General features: G+C 42.8%; 1 protein-coding gene across 3 annotated transcripts in view; it reads right to left on the bottom strand.

Moving 5' to 3' along the window:
* Positions 1 to 22,052, bottom strand: part of EPHA4 (EPH receptor A4) — a 106,887-nt gene that overhangs the window by 44,815 nt on the left and 40,020 nt on the right. For all 3 annotated transcript variants that reach the window (XM_014960651.1, XM_014960652.1, XM_014960654.1), the window contains exons 3-4: positions 19,287 to 19,442; positions 3,553 to 3,891 (exon numbers count right to left, since the gene is read on the bottom strand). In XM_014960651.1, coding sequence (XP_014816137.1) covers positions 3,553 to 3,891; positions 19,287 to 19,442 — 495 coding nt within the window. The remainder of the gene's footprint in view (positions 1 to 3,552; positions 3,892 to 19,286; positions 19,443 to 22,052) is intronic.

The raw sequence follows: 22,052 nt of genomic DNA, 5'->3' as shown, positions 1-22,052 counted from the left end.
AAGGTCTCTTTATTGAGAGATTTACTTTTAATTTTAAACAGCTTCGCAGCATTATCCTTAGCGGGAAAAAAAAAAGAGCCCGGAGATTTCTGAGCTATTCAGTCAAGCGCCTGGTAGGGTTTCTCATTGAAATCAGCTTCTCCTAGCAGCATCGCATGAGAATTGCTGGTTTGCATCTCTTCCACAAGTCATTTCACATTTTTAAAGGATTGAGAAAGTGATGATTTCATTTGATCAGAAAAGAGAAAGCCGCAGAAGTCACTACTGCTGGTGGAGACCCTTAATATCAGCATTTCCCAGTCCTCATTGTGCTAAGGGCGCTGGCTGCAAATTTCAACAGCTCAGTGTTCCATCCTTTGCTTTTTTAATTTCTTTTTAATTTTATATGGGAAAAGAGTGGCAGTTCCCACCTCAAAAAACTAAAAAAAATTATTATACTAAACACATATAATAGCGAGCTGAATTCACCATTCAAAATTCTTAAAATGTCACAACATTTAAGTATTTCACTACGAGACAGAAATTTCTACTTGGTTCAAAGCCTGAAATTTAGCTTCTTTCTTTTTTTAAAAAAAAAAAAGCTAAAAAGCCCAGGACCTTTTCCAGAGTAGCAGGAAAAATACTTTTCAAATGCTTTTTGATCCTACTTTGAATGGCAAAAGCTTATTTTCATTTAAATATTTTTCTACAGTATTGGAAACTGAAGAGTTTCTAAACAAAGGGGGAAAGTAAACTGCCTCATTTCATTATCTCCAGGAGTAAAATAGCAAAAGCAAACAAAAAACCACCTGTGCCTTTCAACTGCACTTTTTATGTCACCACAACACATTTTTTCAATTTTGTGCTGAATGTACCAGTAACTGATTTCTCATTGCTTTCCGTTCGTCTCCAAATGCATACCTTGCTGGAACCAATGCAACCAAACATACAAATATTTAGATTTCTGATTCTGACATTAAAAACTGTGTTCTAAAAATTCTGTATATTTTCTTCAGATTATATGGCTGCATATTTAGAAGGTCAATTTGAGACTGCTGTTAGGAGGATGGATTTCCTGGTCCCTTGCATACTTATCATCCCTGCTGAATTTAACTCAAAAGATGCACCTCTTGCAAACAATTCCAACAAATTCTCCAGAATAGGACCCAAAACCACTGCTCATATCTAAAGAACCAGGTTTAAAATATTTTTTTCTATCAATTGTTGGAAAGCACAAGCATAGATAGCAAAACCAATAAAGCCGTTTACAGATTTTCAGTGTTGTCAGTTTTGTTTTTATTAGCAAAACAGGGAAAATGCATTATTAAAGGATGAGCTTGGCTCTAATCTGAAATTAGAAATTGCTGCAAAGAAACCAAGGCAGCTTTACATCAGTCTAAGAAAGGTGCAAGATCAAAACCAAGCCTGTGGCAGTGCTCTATCATGACATGATTTCTTTATAATGAAATATAGTGAAAGAAAATGAATGGCACAAGAATTTTAATGCACCCCAGACACACATTTACAATGATTAAACAGATCAGTACTTGTAAAACCCAAGGGTCCAACTTTACAAACCTTTACTCAAGCAAGCAGTTTCACTGAAATCAATGGGATTATTTGCATATGTAAGGACTATTTATCGCAGTTGAGATCTTTAGGTTTAGGCCACACATTTCTATGTAGATCTTCCATGCAGCAGAATACACAAAGTCATAGGAAGAACAGGAGAACACCGGCACCCTAGAGTTAATTTTCATTTGTACCAGCACAGTTTTCTCCAGCCCTCTGAAGCATTTGATAGACTGGGCATGTTTCATAATTGGAAATGTTGGCAAAAATACAAATTTCCTGATGTGAAGAACTGCTACTCATGGATAATAAACAAAATCAATTCTTATTTGCATATTCAATCAGATTTCGGTTTGCATATTAAAGCATAAGATGGTAGAATTTTCACACGGTAGATGGATCCCACTCACTTATTCATGCATATATGCATCCACTAATCCTTACACATGCCAAAATCAGTCAGAAATACTCTCTTAGCTAGGCATTCATAGCACAAAAACACTGTCCCTGCTGCTGTTCTCAACCTTCTCTTTTCATATAGCGTATGACAGCATTCTCCCGCAGCTTTCTCCCAAGGCTCTGTAATAGCCCCTGTTCTCTATTAGTCTTCTCTTCAACTAGGCAAAGCGATAGTTTGAATTTTTGAATCATAATTTAAAAGGGATGCTGTCAACTGTATGTGTAAAGAACAAAAAGCACTGGACCAGGTTTTCAAAGGAGCTTCAGCGTGGACTTGACAATTTTGCTTGTAACCGTCACTGCAAAACTGAATGTATCTCTCACTGCTAATATTGAAGTGTTCTGCACTACAGCTAGAATCTGTAGATTTAGACTATGCATATCTATTTTTCACATGCCTCTACTAGGAAACAAAATTCAAAATACTCATAAAGTCCAGTACTATCAAACTATGCAATGTTAATACCATCCCATACACTGTAACTCTAATGATAAATAATTTCCCTGCAAGCTGCGCTCTCAGGTGCTGAATGCCTGCAACATCTTGTGGGACTTGAAGGCAATCAGCACTGTGAGCAATTAGATAACAGGTTTGACGGTCCTGTAGCCAGTCTGACAGTCTGGATATCTAATTTGCATATAGAGTGTCATATTCAAATGTATATAATTTTGTGCATGAAATTAAAAATTCAACTGAAACCCTGTGCTTGAAATCCTAGCTAGCTGCAAACAAGAAATGTTTTCATGTAATTAAAGAAAAAAAATCATATGAATGATCATCAAAACTAAACCACAATCTGCTGCAGCAGCCTTTACTAGGTCAGGCACGGGGGACTGAAAAAAATAGAACTGCTTAGGCTATCTGAAATAATCAGGTATAAACAGAAATGGTATTTCACTCTCCCAGACGAAACGCAAAAATCAGCCAGCATGAAGATGAAAGCTCATATAGGATTTCTAAAGTAATGCCAGCTCTGATCAATTGAAACGTTGTTAGCAGCAGGTTAAGGAGGTATTTATTTACCAATGGGACAGAATCTAATTGACTTTGCAGGAGAGGAGAGTGAGCAGGCAGGCAAGCCAGCACCAGCTCATTCCTCTCTTTGAATCTTAGGCAGCCCTTTTGTCGAAGGAGGCAGAAGCACAATCCTGTGCTTCCCAAGTGTGTATTTTGCCCTCTCTAAACACCAAGGGTGTACTTGTGTCCATGTGCTGGGTCTCCCCTGGTGGCCCTGGCTCTGTCCCCTCTCGTCGCCCAGGGCAGCTGTGCTCTTCTGCTTCTGCAGAATGCCTCCCAGTGTCCTCGCAGCGTGCTGCAGCAGAGCTCTGCTCCCAGCTACCAGAGTCAAACCCTCCTCTGCTTTTCTAGCTGTAAAGAATTTAAACTATCCATATAAATAACCAGAAAATAAGGGTTTGACCCAGTTACACATCTTAGGGCTCCTTGCATTCATTTGCTAATGCCAAATGTAATGGAAATCACAGCTTCTCTAAAAAAACAGGCAGAAGAGAGAGTAAGAGAATTTGTGTTTCGGTTCCTACCTGCTTGGTTAGTTGTCACAGTGACTGACACAGCTTGGTCCTGGCTGGGATTTTGCTTGGACACTCCGTTCACCGCCCAGACTTCAAAGGTGTAGTTAGTGTGTGCCAGGAGGTCAGTAATGGAGACTTTGGTGGTTTTCAAGCCGTTCTGCTGGGGGCTGAAGTGCACACCACTGCCACAGGACCGGCAGCGGCTGAGGTCGCCTGCACCGCACCTCTTGCATACCACATTGTAGGAGATGTCTTCTCGACCACCTTTGTTCTGGGGGGGGCTCCACTCCAAGTTCACGGATGTCTCATTGACATTGGAGATCAGGTTCTGGGGAGCAGATGGAGGACCTAGAAAGAAAAAGTCCATGTTTTCAGTAACTGGAAAAAACTTACATAGTATCTTCAGATTTTGGGTCCTGAGTGACGCTGAGCAGGTGCAACTCACAGTTAAGTCAAGGACAGCAGAGACCACACAGAATTTTACTTCTTTGTGTTCTTAATGAAAATGAAAAATTGACTGGTAAATCAAACTCTGATCCCTTCCTCTGATGAATTAACAGTATTTTCCAGCTCTAAATGAACCTTATAGTCCAGTATTGCAATTAAACAAGAGTGGGGCTTTTCACTGTCACTATTTATACTTGTTATGAAAAACTTAAAATTTACATATTTTATGTTCATTTGTCCATGATCTCCCAAGCAAAGTATCAAATGCAGAAACTCCTGCCTCACTTGAGATTTTCAAGGTCCCACATTACCTACAGGCAGACTCTCATTTGATTCCTGGTATTTTTTTCTCAAGAATAGAAATGCAATATTTTCCAGACAAGTTGGTGTCAGATCGCATTCAGCGAACACTGAATCCCATCAAGCAGGGAGCTGGACTTGACACTTCGGGATGCAAGAAGGAGATTTGAGTAGAAAACCGGGCACAGAACTAAGGCTTTGCAGGAGGGAGAATAAAAGTTATAACAGGAGAGTGCTGTAGAATGTAAAAAAATTGGGAAGGAAAATACAGTGAGCAGCTGAAAGAAGAGCTGATAGAAGAAAACCAGTCAGGAGGAAGAGACCGTACAGAAAGCCTGGAAATAAGGCTGAACAGAGACACAAGGTCAGCTCTTGCACCACTGGGACAAGAGATTTGAAGACTCGTAAACACGCTGTCAAACAGTTCCCAGTCAGTTCCAGCACAGGGACTATGGGATTTGGGGACAGAGGACCTCCCTGGGCAGGAGAGGGGCAGAGCTGGGCACAGGGAAGGGGTGGCAGAAGCAGAACAGAGCCTGCAGGAGGCAGCTCCTCCCAGCACCTCCAACAACCTGCTGGGACTGTAATGGTGGGTTCTGCCCGACCGGGCAAACTGCCTCCAGCAGTGCCCTGCCTCCCTCTGTGACCAACGCACAGGCAGAAATCTTATTTATATGCTTAAATCCCCACAGGCCCAAAACCAAGAGCCACGCTGAAAATGCAAAAGAGCTAACCCTGTGACTCTTAATCTAATTTCAATACAGTTGAGGCGAGACACACTTTTTGTACCCTTAAATTTAACAAGGATGATTCAGAGCAACCCCATGAAACAGATGGGTATTTTATACATCAGAAAAAGCTTCACTGCTCATCGAAAGGCAGCCTGTTCTGAGGCAGAGCACAAGGGTGCTCTGACTACGTGTGCAATACTTTGGGACAGGACATAAGGTAAATACCATCTCGAATAGAAATGAAACAGAGTGAGAACGAATCTTGCAAAATGTAATGATTCAGACCGGAATACAATAAAAATAGCAGTCCTTAGTAATTACTCATAGTTAAAGCTTTAAATACAAATATTATTATCAGAAAAATACTGGAAATGATTTTGTAGAAAGTACAAATTCAACTTTTATTCAAGACAAAGGAGAGCTTGTGAAAGCTTCTTAAATTTTAGCAAAATACATTTGATGGTTGGAATTCAAAAAAAGATCAACCAGATCTCCTGGCAATAAAGGAAGGGAAAGAGAAAGTTCTGGCAAGTTTCATTCTGGGTTTTCCATTCCTGTTATTTGTCAAATGTTATGAAATTGGAAAAAAAAAAATAAAAAATCAGCCAGCACCAATAGTTTCATTAAGTGTATAAATAAATCGATCATAATCTCTCACATGCCAAAGGTACAAAAACAGCCATCAGGGTAAGACGGGAACCAAATAAATTATGGTGAAATTCTGCTGAAATTACAAAGTGACTCAAGTGTAGCAGCAAAGAGGTTAAGCTGTTAAGAGGTGACTGTGGTGAAGATTAATTCTGGCTGCTTCAATTCATCAGGTGCTTCTAAAAGGAAGCCTGAGACCTGAGCACACTGTGGAGGACAAGGTTTTGAGGACCGTGTCACATCCTTGGGTCTGTGATTGAAGCTGCCAGGATGTAACACATGTTCACCAGGAGACGGGACTTTTAGGTGAGGCAGGTAGGTTAAGAAAAGAGTCTTAAATTACACAGAGGTCAAATGCATCTACTTGTCTTCAGTACCTAAATGAAAGGCCTCTGCTGCAAGAGTAGCTGAGCAAGGATTGTTTCTCTGTGTTCACTTCAGAAATACAAAATTAATATATTCATTTTGAAAAGAGGGAAATCCTCCCTTCCTGCCAAACCTTTGAAACAGTCTCTGAGTTAATCAGGGCTGACAGGTAGAATTACTGCAAAGAGAAGAGAGAGCCCCTGCGACAGGGAGCCCTCCCGCCTGCTGCACCGCTGGGCTGCATTCATGACTTTTATTTGTACACTGGCAGCATTTAGGACTCCTAAGGACAAAACCCTTTTACTCAAAGATCAGTTACCAAACACAGTAAGAGACGGTTCATGCTCCAGAAATTATTAGAAGCTAGCAGAGAAAGAAAAGAGAAAGAAACTGGGTTTAATCTCTGTTCATCACGTGGAAACTGAGGTAGAGAGAAATGTGGCGAGACAACAAGGGCACACAAGACCTGCCTTGCACATCTGGATATCGGTCACAACTCGCCCAAGTCTCAGCCCACTGTCTCTGGCCCATAACCAGCTCTCTTTCCCTCAAAAGCTGGGTTTGCCAGCTCCCCTGGGCAGGAGAAAGCGGTCTCTGCTCAGCCTGCAAATACATGAACCTCCTTTTCAGAAACAGACTCCGAGTGCAATGAGGTGGAAGACACTCCTGAAATCAAGTGGCAGCACAGGAACTGCTGAGCAGGAACTGATCTAAACCCCATCTACACTAAAACTCCCCAAACTGCCTCACACCAGCGCTCTCTCTTCAGGGCAAGCAGGTGCACAAGGTGACAATATTTGTCCCTCCGCACTGTCAAGGAGACAGGAGAACAACCAAAAGCCTCTGGAGGCAACCAGGAGACTCAGTAGACTGCAAGTCCAAGTCCACACTGTACAGCCAAGGTCGGACCTCTCCAGAGGGGCTGCTGGAGCCGGTGGGAGCTGAGGACGTCCGTCCTCCCAGAGGCTGTTCCATACCTGGCAGCCCCAGCAAGCCCTGAACAGAAACTGCTCCTGTGAGAAACGGCAAAAGCTTTAACAGTGACCAAAAGCAAAAGGCATTTTCTTACAGAGGCTCACTTGCTGCAATCACACAAGCGAGAGCATCGACTCGGAGTGTGGCCAGGAGAGCTGAGATAAGGTGGTGCCAGTGCAAACACCTCTCCTCCCTGAGCAACGCCCGGCTCTGCCAGGGCTGCCCTCGTTGCAGGGGGAAATTCATGGAGCAAAGTACTCCAGGCGAGGAAGGTTCCTACTACCGCAGTTATGGTCTGAAATATCTGCCTTTTAGCTCAGATACAGCAGCCAGTTTGGGGTTAAACTCAGACTTACTCTGATGTCCATTAAGATATTTTCCAAGGCTCTAGGTCCAGTTTCACGTGGGAAAATGTGCCAGAATGAATCAAGCTCCTCAGAAGCAAAAAGTCAGTAATTAGTATGTGGGACAGGGCATTGCAGTGTCTAAACAGAGACGCAATGAAGCGGAAAACCAGGGAAGCAGATGCTTGCAGGTCACAGAGATGAGTGCACCACCTCCAGCATGAAAAGGAAGATGTGGGGGAGTCTCCAAATGGTGGGCTGACATTACAGTGAGCGGAAAAGCAATTTCTTTTCTTTCTGGAGCACAGTCATCAATGGAGCTGTTGGCACTGGGAGTGGGGAATAGTTTCAGATTGATGGGCTTGGTTTCAGATGTTGAAACACAGGGCGTATCTGCTCCTTCAATGGTGATCAGGATTTGCTTTGTTTCTGACAACAGAGCCGCTGCCGATAGATGAGATGAAAACCCTTTCAGGGCTGTGGTAGGCTGGAAGTGCCAGCGCTGCTCCAGGATGAACCCAGCCAGAAGGATCCCACAGGAACAGCCTCCTGCCAGTCAGACCACCACCCTCACACAAACCCTCTGTCCTCTGGCAGAAAAATCTAGCTTCAGGGCAGATGAGAGGGGAGACAAGGAGCTATGCCTCTGAAACTGGCACCAGCGTCTGTGATTTTGTCCTGTTTCCCATGATTTACAGCATTTTTCTTAAAACTGCTGATGGAAGCATGCTATTGCACGAGCCATTCGGCACTCGGGAAGCATGAAGCTGTACTGCCACACTGCCCAGAAGAGCTTAAAAGCGTGACAGTTCCTACAGAAAAAAAAATATTAAAATCTAGATATTTTTATTTTGAAAACCAACTGACTTTAAAGGTCATTTTACGATGTTAGGAAGCCAGGTGCTCTCACTTTCCCTGCCCAAGACAATAGAACCTGAGGCGTGGATGTGCGGAGCCGCTTGCACTTCTCCCATCGGGGATTGCAAAGAGGATGCGTTTGATCATGAGGCCTGAAAGCCGGATCCGTCACCCATTTACCAGCACCGTGAGTGGACATGGGGGACTCCTCTGTGGGAACAGAGGGAACGGAAGTTTTAAATTTTATTCCTTCCTGGGGCTCCATAAATCTTGCTTCACAATAAACCCATCAAAATCAACTGAGCCATGAAGCAAATGGAAAGGCCCTGGGTGGAGCAATTCATTGTGTGTGTCAGGGCTGAGGGAAACACTCAAGAGTCTGTTTAGCAACAAATAATCTTTGTCAAGCTAATCTTGCTATCTTCCTCAACCCTCCTATTAGATATACTTAAATGTATTGGGCAATGCAGATTGTTTGGCTTTCTCTTGCTGCAATAAGCTATAGCAATTTTATCTATCTCTTTCACCCTCAGACAGACAGATCTGTCTGTCTTAAGGACAATGTTGTATCCCATGTCAAATAAATATCCAGAAAAACTAGAGCTTTTAAGAAGTTAATAGCATGAGCATTATTTCTACCAAAAGGACTGATGTATTTTAGCACTCTTACTACAACCTCAGGCTGCATTTTAACTTTCCATCCATCAGTATTTCTCTCCCTCCCTTCCCACAAAACACTCCAAGTCCCTCTCCAGTCAGAAGCCTCCCTCACGCCAACGCAAGACTGATAAAGGCCTGATGAAAACCATGACAAGGGCACATATCAACGCCTGACCGGCTTCCTCCTACCATCTAGACCACAGGACATCTCCGTGTGCTACACTACCTGCGTGCCAGCTCTCTGTGGGCATAGTTAAGGAGCCTCTGTGATTCATACCAGGAATCAAGTCCGGTCCGAGTCCTGAAGGAAGTGACTCACACACAGCTTCCGCAGGGAAGACCCAGTAATGAACTCGCTACCCAGGTCTGGACTAACACATATGGGGTGCAGATGGAAGGGGCCACAGCTATGAAGCAAAGCAGGCTGCAGACTAACACTGAGCACAATGACATTTCAGTAAACCATCTATTTGCAAGGAGAATAATATTTTGCCTTTAAATCAGCTGCCCTGCTCCCTGAGGGACCATTGAGGGTTGTTGGTTGAACCATCAACAGGTTGTTTGCCTGTTTTTCAGACACCATCCTGCTGAGGAAGTTGTCCCAAAGCCCCTTTCTTCCTGCCACCAAAGGATAACAAGTGTAGTAGGGTCAACCTAGTAGAACTGGCAAAAATCGTTCCACCAAGGAAAAAGAAAGTCTCTCCTGAACACAATGAACAATTTCAAAGGGAAATAGAGCACAGGGGATTAGCTACAACTGAATGAATATTCCTGCTGCCCTCAGGGATCGGTCATGCCCAGCCCTTCGTGGATGCCAAACGGGAAGTATGGACACCAGGATGCCCAAGGACGGGGTCTAACCAGGGTGGGCCAGAACTGCAAGTTCAGCACCACCATGAAGCCACAAGTCGAAAAGTGAGAGCTTCTCCCCCAACAAACTCCATATACCACAAGCCCATGCTGAAGAACGTGCTGCAGCTGGGCTTCTGGAGCTGGAAGGACTCCAGCAAGACAGGCAGACAGGCACGATTTGTCAGGCGTGCAGGTAGACTCCAACCAAGTCAGCCCACCCTTTTGCCCTACAGCTCTAAACCTGACCAATCTACGCAACTGAAAAATACCTCTGGAAACTAATCCTGGGATCTGAGGGTAGAACTGCAAGTACACTGTGCTGGGGAACTGTATTTAAATGGTTATGACAAAGCTTTCAATATCCCTGGTTTTACATCTTCCTTTTTTATTACTGATCTGCCCAGCAAGGTGCTTCTCTAAAAGTCTCTGTGGGTGTATGCAGTAAACTCAATTACAGTTTTCTACAACTGGACCAGACAGACTTGTTTGACATAAAGAATACTGTCTTCACTAAACCAGTTAATTTAGTTCAGCAACAGTGTATGGTTAGGAGGCGTGGATTAAAGGACAGTGAAAGGAGAAGAAATGATTCTCAGCAAAACACCTCCTAAGTGACTTTGTTGTCCCAAAAAATGACAAGAAATAAGGAGAACCTTGCAGCTTGGTTCTCTGCTGCCCCAGGTTGATAGGATGCCAGAATCCCACTTTTAGATAACTAGCAGCTCCAAATTTTGGCCAAACAGCTTTAGTTCACCTGAGCTGTAGGTGAGTAAAAAAATTATTTTTCCTTTTCTCAGAGGTTCCGTGGACAAAGCACTGAAGATAAAGTTGTGGGCTTTGGTTTGGCCGATTTTATCAGACCCGAGTAGCCATTATATACTATTTTCTTAGGTTAAAAACACCATCACAAATCAAATAAAAAAACCACTTAAGCGTGGGGTTCTGACATTTAATGCCTTTAAAGTAAATTTATCATTTATGAGAAACCCACTCTGATGGCACCCAAAGCAAAGCTCTCTCTAGCCATGAACAGCCGCCTGCCCATACTCCTCTGTCACATCCCATTCCCTGGCAGAAGGCTCCTTACCAGGAGCTTCTTTTTCTGTGCCAGTTTAGTCCTCAGCATCTAACAGTGGTAGTGGGTTATTTTGGAAGCAACATTACCCATTAAGGACTAAATTGATATTATTAGCATTTGGACTGCAACCACATCTGTTTATTACTAACCTATGGTATGGTTAATATTTATTACCTTGAGAGATCTATCTGTGGGAGGAGATCTATTACAAATGCAAGCTGAAATCCACACTCTCCATGGAAGTGCTAATGGAGATATTTCAAATATATACCCTCAAGAAGGCATGCCTTCATTACGAGCATCCTGTCAGTCACCAGATCAGTGCATTTTAAATGTACTCTCCTTTAAAAGAAAGATGCTTTCAAAAGATATGTATGTGACTAAGTAACAAGCAGGATGAAGCTTCTGAGCCCTGGAAGGAGAAAATGATTAAAAAAATAATTTACTCAGTCTGTGTGTGCACATGTGTAAAAGCACATTTCTCTATCAGGTAACGGATGTTTCTGCAGCCAGGCCGATGGATAATTATTTTCAAGTGGGTTGTCACCCTGCATTCGGTCTGCGTTCACTTGACAGTGTGAAATCGGAAGGAAGCTTCATTGGCAATTCCCACCAGACATCAGAAAACCTCAAGCATGTAGAAAAGACTTTAATCTTCTTTAACCATTCCTGCACTCTCCTTGAGGAAAATATCATCTCTCTTTTTTGAGGCACAAAAAGCAGACCTTAGGTTGATAAGGATTAAAAATTATTCAAACAAACAGTAAAAATAATACAATAACCTGCTGCAGTTCAGAGCTTTCTAACTTCACCCTCAAGCTGAGAAAACCCTATAAACACACTGTTAGATGCAGCAGAGTGCCAGCTACGGATGTTTGTTAATCAAAGTCACTCAGGCAGACCAGCAGGCTTCAAGGGGCCTTGGACTGGGACTGACAAAAGGATCCTCTTTATGAGCCTGCTTCAGAGATGCTGACCCTCTTCATCTCTGGTGATTTCAAAGGGAACTCAGGGTATTCAGAAACCTTGAGCTAATTTGCTACATAATAAACAAGATTCATGCAACAGGGAAGGTTGCTCTGACTCACCGCCATTTAGAAGGAGCCTAGTATGAACTGGCATGTTTTGAATCGGCAACTTGGCCTTGGCTATACTACACAGGAGCAGTTAAGTCTGTGATAAGTTAAGTATGTGATACAGGAGCAGCAGGCACCTGGGAGTAAGCATCCCACTGTCTAACAGCAAGAAAACCTAACTAGAAATGCACTACCAGAAGCAGTGAAAAGTTCAGCACATCTTCTGCGATGTAAGAACTGAAAGCCAGCTTTTGTGTACAACACAGCATAAATAAAGAGAACAAATAAAGAGGTGTAAAAAAGGAAAGATCCATACAATGAACAACTCCAAAGATCTTTGGAGCATATCTACAGAGAGCAATGAAACGTCACTGGAAGTACATCGAGTACCTTTGAAGGGGCTAGCTCGGTCTGTGAAGGCAGTACGACTCCACAAAGGCTTGTGGTCGTTTTGCCAGCCTCACCAATGTGACCACACTGCTACTCTCTCCACAGGGCCTCACGATGCCATTATTTTACGGATAGCCTTTAACAATTCTAATCAATACTCTTTAACTTGATCGTGATCCTAAAATTCATCTCCCTGGAGGCAGGGCTGAGCGTGTGAAATAGAGTTTACTATTTTTGGAGTGGATGCAAAGAAAGTAATTATTAAATAATCAATGTCTTTAAACTCTTTAAGTTCCCTCACTAAAATGTCTGGCAAAGCAGTGCTAAGCACAGCCTTCAAGAAAAAGCACTTTGGCCTCCTCTTTCCATCTCATAAAGCTTCATTAAACCTCTACAACTGTGGAGCTATCAATAATGTTTCAGCATGTCAGCTGTGAAGCCCTTCAGATAATTCTTTGTTGTTGATCTTTAACCATCTGAAAGACAAGTTATAACGCAGAGTAAACACCTGAACTGTGTAAGTTTAGGCTTAGAAATAAAGCCCACACTTTCCCTGTGACAGTTGTATACATTGCTGCCACTAATTGCTTCTTCCAGCAGCTGTGGACAGGTCTCCTGTTGCTGTGGGCTAATTCACACAAGCACTGACAGTTCAGACAACGCTCGCTTCTTGTCTGCCTGGCTATTCCTGACCATTTATCATTATAGATCATGTGTTTTTACAACTAGTGAGACCAAAGTCAACAGTCCGCAAGATGTTGCAGCCACTTGAAATATCAGTCATCTGCTCTATTTCCACCCCCTTCTCCTTTCTGTGCATGGTTAGCACTACAACTGGGTTTTAATAAGGCAACTGATTTGGTAAACAATTCTTAATTTATTTACTTGGGCAAGACTCCTCTGACTTCAGTGGGAGTTCTGCCAAGCTAGGGATCTTGGACCAGCGCCAATGATAAAATGCCCATTTTACTGGCATGTACGATTTCCTATTTACTTGCCAAAAGAACCCTGGGTTACCAGCTTCACAATAGGCTTTGTTCCTTTCACCTGGAGAACAATCCAATATTTCCTCTTCTCTCCAAGTTAAGGGAGTTAAGCGAAGAGATCCAGTTACCACTGGCAGAAATATGGGAAAACTGGTGCCGCCCCTGTGGGCTCTGGGTTTCTCTTCCAAAAACTGTCATGTAAGAACATTTTGCATTGCCACATATGCTAAGACATGTTATTGCATCTACTCTAACATCCCGTGCTGCAGAAAATACCACCTGTGTTCACTCAATATTTCAAGATAAAAAGAATTCCGCTGTGGATACCAGAAAGTGATCTGACAGCCTGACAGGAAAGAAATGCAACCAGAAAAATAAGTCGTTCTGTCACTGGCCCAACTGCTGAATTTCTTTTTCTGTTAGCCCTCTAATTTACTTCAACGACTCTACAGAACTGGGTCCTGACTAACCAAATCAAAGCCCCCACTTAATTGAGTAAATGTCTCTGTTAATTTAAGGGTCTGGCCAGAAAATCAGAAGACAGCTAATAAACAGTTGCTGTATTTAAAGGAGTGATGATTTTAAGTCTACTGATTATAAACACACATTGTCAAATTACTCCCGTCTCCTCTCTTCAAGCCATAACCACTCCCCTTCTTATTCAATGTTTTCTCAATTCCTTCAGCCCGTCACCACAGACGAGGGGAGACAGCCTTCTCCTTTGAGATTCCCATCACTCACAATCCCTTTCTCTCAGTCTGGCAGCAACGCAGCGATGGATGGTCTATTTTCCCAGCCTATGTGGAGAACAAAAATAATTCTCTCCAAACTGCCTACTCACTGTTCCCTCTGCTCTTGCAACTGCCATACTGCACCTTAAAAGGCATTTTGACGTATTGTTTACATAATGAACAACCTTATATGATGTTTTAAGAACAAAATAATTTACTTAGGGTACAGACATATATGAAGACATGGAAGAATTATTATATCATAAATTCAACTTCTGAAGATCAGAGGCTGTATTGGCATATACCTCATATTATAGAGAACGGGTTCCAACAGCAGAGGTTAGACTGAAGTAGTGCCAGAACAAGTGTGCAAACCCTGGGAAGGAAGCAAAGCTACCTACAACATCCTAGCCAGCATGACCGCGCGGTGTACCTGACTTTCTTATTCTTCTAAAAGCCAGAACAGCGATAATCGGCGTCTGTCTGGAAATTTAGAAGAGGCACAAGTTAAGTTAAAGGAAAAAAGAGCATATTTGTTTATTTAGAAGTCTACGCAATCATAATAAACATATGCTCAAATAATCAGCTCCTGTGTAATTACTCATTTGCAAGCACAGTTATTAGGTACGTAAATTCACTCTTTTTTGAACATGCAGGTCAAATATTTATCTCTAAGATATATTAAATGCAGCACAAGATTGTACTAAGGGCGTATATTAGATACCAAAATTGAAGTGTTTAGACCTTTCAGACCTTTTTTAAAGCCTTGACCTTGGAAACAAATAAGGACAGTGTTATTTTAATGTGCATTCAAATTTTAACAACACAGTCACACAGCTCTAGTGGAATCCACATTGAGTTTCCACTGTAGATTGCTCATCATTTCATTATGGTTCATTATGCTGATAACTGTCAGAAAGCATTAGAAGCAGGAGCCTTGAGTAATAGCACTGAAATGGTAATTTAAAAACAATATACTTTCTGGAGGAAATACAGCAGTGCACTAAATTCAATTAGAAGAGGCGAATGTAAAGACAAGTAAGTGACGTTTGCTGTTTGAAGTCAGGCTCTTCGATTTCTTGATAACCTAAACTGGAGAAAGCCCTTTTAAAGCAGGCACTTTTCTCTTGCATTTCACTAAATTTGCTCTCATTATCTCTAAGCTTCTCCGGTATAAACTGTCTTAAATGCAACCGTTTTAGAAATATTTCAGGCCACGCCAAAATATCAATCAATCAGTCACTGTTTGGGTGGCACAACGGACTAAATTATTCAGGGTCATTTACTGAGACAAATTTCAAGCTGGACAGTCTATGCTGGTAATCTCCCTTTTGTAAAGGGCTCCCAATTAAAAATCATTAATAATCTGAATCGAACAGACAATATAAACAGTACAAAACTGTCCCATTTTCACTCATAATGTGAGCATTGTTTGTTAAGAAACAGAGCACCCGACTCATTAATGGAGGGGACGCAGGACCAACGCCCATTAACTTTGGGTGGGAACTGCACCTGCCTGTACCAGGCTGCCACTCACAGAATATCTCCTTACGGAGAAGGAAATTCGGGGATGAGAACTATGATCGAGACTGATTGTTTTCAAGCCTCATGGATTTGTGTATTGGTAAAGCAATTTATTCTCCATTAGATTGCTAACCTTATGAAAGACCCATCTTCTCAGCAAGTACTGAAATATAATGAAGGTCTGAACAGTTGCCTTAACGTTATTTTTGCGATGCTTTCAAGAGGGAAAGGCATCCCTGTTTTCCACAGTATGCGCTCAAGTGTATTACAGGTCAATCATACTGTCTCCATGCCCAAGCACACAGCTGACAAGCCTGCTGTGCTTCAGAGCTGAAAGTCTAAATTCCTGAGTTAGGTCAAAGCGGCGGATCCAGGGCGGCTCCGCTCCTCGGTGGTGACAGACACATTGATGATTGTCCCCACGAGGCAAGCTTGAGCGAAAAGATGCATCACTAAACATGTGTATGTCAGGGTGTCTGTGTCTGCCTTTCCGACACAGCCCACTCCACCGTCTCCTGTGCTCATGTCCCGCCACATTCTGCTCTTACGTGTACAAGCTTGAAGCCAGACACAGCTACTCACTCTAGCAGAGCTAAAATAAAGCAGAATACTAAAACCAGAGTTTGAGTTATTTGTTGAGATTGGATGCCTGGCTTACTAGAAGGCTAGGCACAGTTTTTACAACTCAACAACACATGAAGATGTCAGAGAATGCCGTTATGGAATGAGAACACTCTGGAGCACCTCTCCTGAACAGCACATCAGGAAGTAGGTGTTGCTTTTATTAATTACCATGGGAATTGCAAGAAAGAAAAAGGAAGGGGAATTCTCCGATTCCCTTTCATCCACTAGCACAATCAGGTTAATGGAAAGTCATAACCGTCTTCCTCCCCCAACCTCGAAGGCGAGACAAGTGACGAGGCCAGCCACTTTATTACTAAAGGAAATCAATAGCCAAGGGTCAAAGCTTCACAAAAACACATCCTAAGAAGGCTGAAGTTCTTAATCTTAAAAAGTGTTTAGAAATAATAAAGAAAGGATCAATCCACAGTCCATTCCAGGTGTTCTCTCCAAATTACCCAATGTTACTTTTATTCACCTGGTCTAATAGTTCTCCAAGTGTACAGAAACCTGATTTTACAAGCCACTGGAGCAGAGTCTATCTTTTTGCTAGAAGAATGGATCTCAGATACTGTGTTTTATTTCTTCATTAGTGTGCCGTCACACTGAGTGATTACTAAATGCAGGGCTGAATGAGAATACCAGGGTTAAAGAGAGCATAATGAACAAAGAAGGTGCCTGATTATTATGGCTGTCAGCACAAGGGAATTGGGTTTGTCACCTGGTTTAACCAACTGGTAAGAACTGATTAGAGTCTGAATCCGTCTGAAAGAACCTTTGATGTTTACGCTCCCTTCTGTCTCCACATCTTGTCAGGAAAGGCAGACAAACGGGAAGCTTCTTCCGGAGTGGCTTCCATCAGCGGAGACCCTCTAAACTCTTTCTGTCACTTGCCTCAAGTGCATGGGCAGAAGGCTACTCTGTGTGGGGAGCATGGCAAATGAACAGCCCCCCCAGAAGTCCCCTGCACCCCACTCGCAATGCAGAGGTGCACCACACAGACAGGGCTGCGTTTTGTGCCTGTGCAGGTACCACCATCATAGCAATGTTCAAACACTGCTAAAGCAGACCTCAAAGAGGGGGTATCAGCGAGCACAGCAGTGAGTGAGGGGAGCAAAGCTGCCCCGCAAACCAGCTCAGAAATAACCTCTGTGTCTTCCTTCACCTTCCTGTCACCTTCCTTCCTTCACAGAAAAAGAAGCACTTAAGCTACAGGAAAATTCAAAGCCATGAAAGGGGCCTCCAGAGACAGGCCTGTTTTCCAAGACCAGGTGTCTGGGGGCTTGTGGTGGTGGCTTGTTCTGCATGCCAAGTCCTCCTAGACTGCTGCAGAGACAAAGACTGAGGCCAGCACCATGGCCCTTGCCTTCTCTTCTTCCCTCTTCGTAGTTTCAGGGTAAAAGATCGAGATCAGGCACTTCAACTTTGACTGACCTCTTGAAGGCAGGAATGGGGAAGGGTGCCAGAAGTAGGCTCAAGACTCGACAAAAATGGCTAAGCTTGCAGGGGTACATTTTGCAATAGAAGCAAACATACATATCATTTGCTCACAATTCCCCCATCTGGAAGTGTTTTGCTCTCTCCTCATACTTCACTCACTACACAGTTAAATTCATCCAGTTGATTACTAATTTGATTTCAATTTGGTCAGGATATCACTCACTAGGACCCAGGGCTTTTTGAGAAACTTTTGCTGGTATAATGTTATTTAGGGTGTACCTCCTGAACAATAGTTTTATTGTTGCAAAAAGACATTTTCCTATTGGAATGGTCAAGCTTTGTATCTTCTAGTGTAAATTATATTATAAAAAGCATGTTCCTACCCACTTCAGCAAGGTTTCGCAATACTGTTAGACCTCCATCCCCAGTCAACATTTGGCACAGGATATAGGGACCTCTGTGCTTTCCTAGTAAGCAAAAGCAGCTGCTCCTGGCTGTGCCCAGACCTGCTCAACCACCATCCAGCAAAACTCACAGCTGAAAACAAAGAGATCACTGAAGAAGAGCTGGAATCAAGGGGGTGTGGGGAAGGGATGAGTGCAGGCTCTTAGTTATGGACATACTTTGTTTCTGCCTTGTAAGGGAGAAATTAAGATTTAAATAAATGTGAGTCATCTCTCCAAAATAAATTTGGAATATATTAAAATGTTACAAAAGAAATATCTCAGCCTTCCCTCACTCACAGACACACACAAACTCTCTACATAAATATACAGCTGAACTCCAAAAATCTGGAAGCATTTCCAATAGCTTTCAGGGAAAGCCACACATGGATATTCCCTGGTAAAATACAGCCCTTTCACTTACTGTTTCAACCTGCTCTGCTTCTTTAGAAATGAAGCCCAAAGAACCAGATGATCATGATTTAACACCAGGGCATGCCTGGAATCCCAGGTCTTTGGCTGTGTGAGCCGTTAACCAACACATAGGACAAGAAGTTGTTCCAGCAACCCCGTGGGTGTGCTCAGAGCACTACGCCTCTGGTTCTCCCTGCTGAAGGCATTTTGGTGGAACTAAAGCAAATTCCATTTGCTGTACACGATGTATTTATCTACAAAGAATAAAATAAACCATACTGCTGGTGTTTGTTTCATTAAGGGTCAAGATTTATTATTACTACCCCTTTCAGAGGAACACCAGCTATATTCTGAGCAAGCTAGATATACATTGAGATTATAAATACTACCTATTTACCCTAGGTCATAGAATTACAAGAAAAGCTTCCACAATTTCTACATATATCAGTATTTAAAGAGATGAAAAGTGATGTGATCCACTGGACAGGTCCTCAGACTGGAACTTACATCTGTATTTCACTTCCAACTCTGTTACTGATGTGTGCAAGTCACTCCTCTTTCGTGGCTTTGTTTCCTCCCAGTCTACTGATTTAAACTCTCAAGGGTCAGTCAACCACGTCTATTAGGAACTATTAGGAATTGAGGGCTGAGAACTAACGCTTTCTCTCCCAGAAGTGTGAGCCAAAATGCAGACTGCATCTGCAATAGGCTGTAAGAGCTACTGAATGCTGCTCTCAGAAGCAGAACACTTCTTAGAGACACAGATCTCCAGGCAATATTTCCTACGTACACAGTGAAAGAAAGACAGGAGAAGAAATGGACGATAAAAGGGGAAGAGACTGTACAAAGACCAACTTACGAGTGCAGGGCATGGAGGCAGCATCATTTTCAGCTCGGAAAAAGCCCCGATCGCAGGTGCAGGAGGTAGAGCCTTCCCAGATGGAGTAGCTGTGAGGCGGGCATTTGGCACAAGCAACATCTGTCGAGAGAGCCTTGTAGTATCCGATTTTGCAAGCTGGATGGAGGAACAGGAAGGGAGAGCGTTACTTGCCCAGGCTGTGATCATAAATTGGTAGCTTACTTATTCAAAATCAAGGCAGGAGACATTTCAAAGAGATCTAATGATGTCCTCTTAGCCCCAGGTGAAGAATTAACAATCATCACACTCTTAATGAGTAATCCTATGTCATGGGATACTGATTTCTAATTCCAACAAGAGCGATTTTAAAAGCTGGCTTGGAGATGGTAAAAAAAAAATAAAATTATACTCTTCTATTGACACTGCCAGAAAATCAGCTGCCTCTTTGTGCTTGCTGTGGAGTTGCATGTTGCTTAACCCATGTCCACCTGCATTCACACACACACAGAGCATGACAAAAAGGGTGCAATTGGTTTATTCTATGACCACTTAAGGAATGGCAGCTGACAGTCAGACACTGCCAATTTTTAAGAGGGAGTGGGACAGGAACCCACTGGGATTGGCAGCGAGGCCCTCAGCCTAACATGCCCGGAAATGGCACATCTCGCTCCTGGCAAGGCAGAATTCATTTGGCTCTTTCTCCCCGGGGAGGAAATCAGCAATATTCTCCCCTCCTCGAAGCCAGGGCATAGCAGCAACTGCACCACTGCCACCAGGTCCCACGTGCAGTTGGCAAGCTTTCGGTGACATCATCTTCGTAAATGCAATACTTACACAAATGGCCTCTTTTACATCACTTGGAAAAAATTCATTAGCATCATTAATAACATATTTTAATGGTGGCTAACAGGTATGTCATCCTAGAAATTTCTCCCTTGGCTGGAGATAAAAGCCCACCATCACCACTGGCTTTCAGCGCTACGGAGAACAGAGAAAATACGCAGGCATGCAAACGTGTAAAAAGGAAAGGTTGTTCCCAGTATTTACTGCGTGACTCACTCTCACATCTCGTCATTTATCACCTACCTACCTACCTTTAGGGGTCCCCTGCTATGCACAGGCTCCAGTACGTGGGGCACAGGCCCCCGCACAGCCGGGGCTCACTCTTTCTGTTTTACCCTTCCCTTAGTCCCCCTTGTTCTTTCCCTCCTTCCCTTATGAAGCCCTCCAATGGCAAATGGAGAGGGATTTTAGTAACATGTTTATAAAGCAGCAAGTTACTTCACTCTTATTAACCAAAGCCATTTATGGAATTTCCTTAACGAGTCCTAACTTTACGACGTGCCATGCACCATCTGTAAGAGCGCCAGGTGATCAGTCCATTTTCACTTGCTGTGGCTGTCACTGGACCAGAGGATCTTATAAAAACATATTGCTCAAGTGACTAAGATTTATACTTCCAGAGCTTACATGCATCCCATTATTAGATAAGGTTCAACTTGCAAGGTGCTTTCTGGCCATGCTTCAAACGGCCTTGGGGTTTCAATTAAAATCAGAAACCACAGCTTTGGCAGGAAGAATCACGGGGGTCAAACCCAGCCTCCCCACATCAGAGACAATTAGTCCCCGAACACAAATACAAGCCCACTGGGTACGGCCTATCAGGCAGGCGGTCGCAGTTCACAAAGGCAACTCGTGTAAAATAGCTTGTTCTGCTTGTGATGTGAATTGCCCAGCAGAAAAAAAAAAACAACCACAAAACACACCACGGAAAATTACCTTTCATTTTTTGATATGATTTGCAATATCTGGTGAGTGAGTTGTACAATCACTACGTGTCCTCTTGTGCCTGGTTTGACAACAGCAGCAGTCAAGTGGCAGATGCTGATCTGCGATATTATTCCCGGTTTCCACTGTCACAGCTCAGATCAGAAACACACCTAAGCCTGTATACGACCACGACAGACACCGACGGGCAGAATCTTGCTGCCGTATATAAAGACAAGGCACAGAAAAACAGAATACAAGAGGAGACCAGGCTGACTCATCTTATTCACAAAATTCTTTCTATTATTCAAGGTTTATAAATAAAATACGCAAACTCCAACATTACTGTTAACGTGATCATAGTTCACAGAAACTATTAAACGAAGAGCTGCCTTTAGCATCTTCCTAATATTAAAATATTTGGATAGTAAACAATCTTGTACATGGCTAAAGATCCTGCTCAGGCTATAACACGCCTTTGGAAAGGTAGGAAAAAGTCACAGGTACAGATTTTTGCAACCACTCCTCCTCTTTACTGTCTTTTCAGACTCAGTGGTTTAAAAGGGAATAGATGGATTCAGTGATTACTGCAAGGTCAACAGCCTGTAATTCAAGGATTTTTTCCCCCTCGTTTCATGTACTGTATTTTGTTTTCTACTATATTAAGCCAAGATCATCAATATTTCAAGACCTGAAGAAAGCTCTCCAAAGGCAGTGGCTGCTCCTAAAGCACACACAGCCATTTTGCTTCAAAAATCACCTACTCCTGAACACTTAGTTTTCTTCATTTTAGCGTGCTCAGAGATTCCCCACATTTCAGCACATGGCATAAAAGGACATTAGAGAATGTCTTGCATTAAACCAGTAGTTCTTCTCCCCCAAGAGCTCCATGGTACTGTCGCTTAAAAACTCAAATCTAATCCTGCAAAAGCTGTTCTTAGCATGAAGTACTGCTGACACACCTATTACAACCAGCGCCTGTTAAGGCTATGGATGGGA

The sequence above is a fragment of the Calidris pugnax genome, unplaced genomic scaffold (assembly GCF_001431845.1).
Source record: "Calidris pugnax isolate Ruff unplaced genomic scaffold, ASM143184v1 scaffold398, whole genome shotgun sequence".
Taxonomy (NCBI): domain Eukaryota; kingdom Metazoa; phylum Chordata; class Aves; order Charadriiformes; family Scolopacidae; genus Calidris; species Calidris pugnax.
This window is presented reverse-complemented; position numbering and strand designations above follow the sequence as displayed.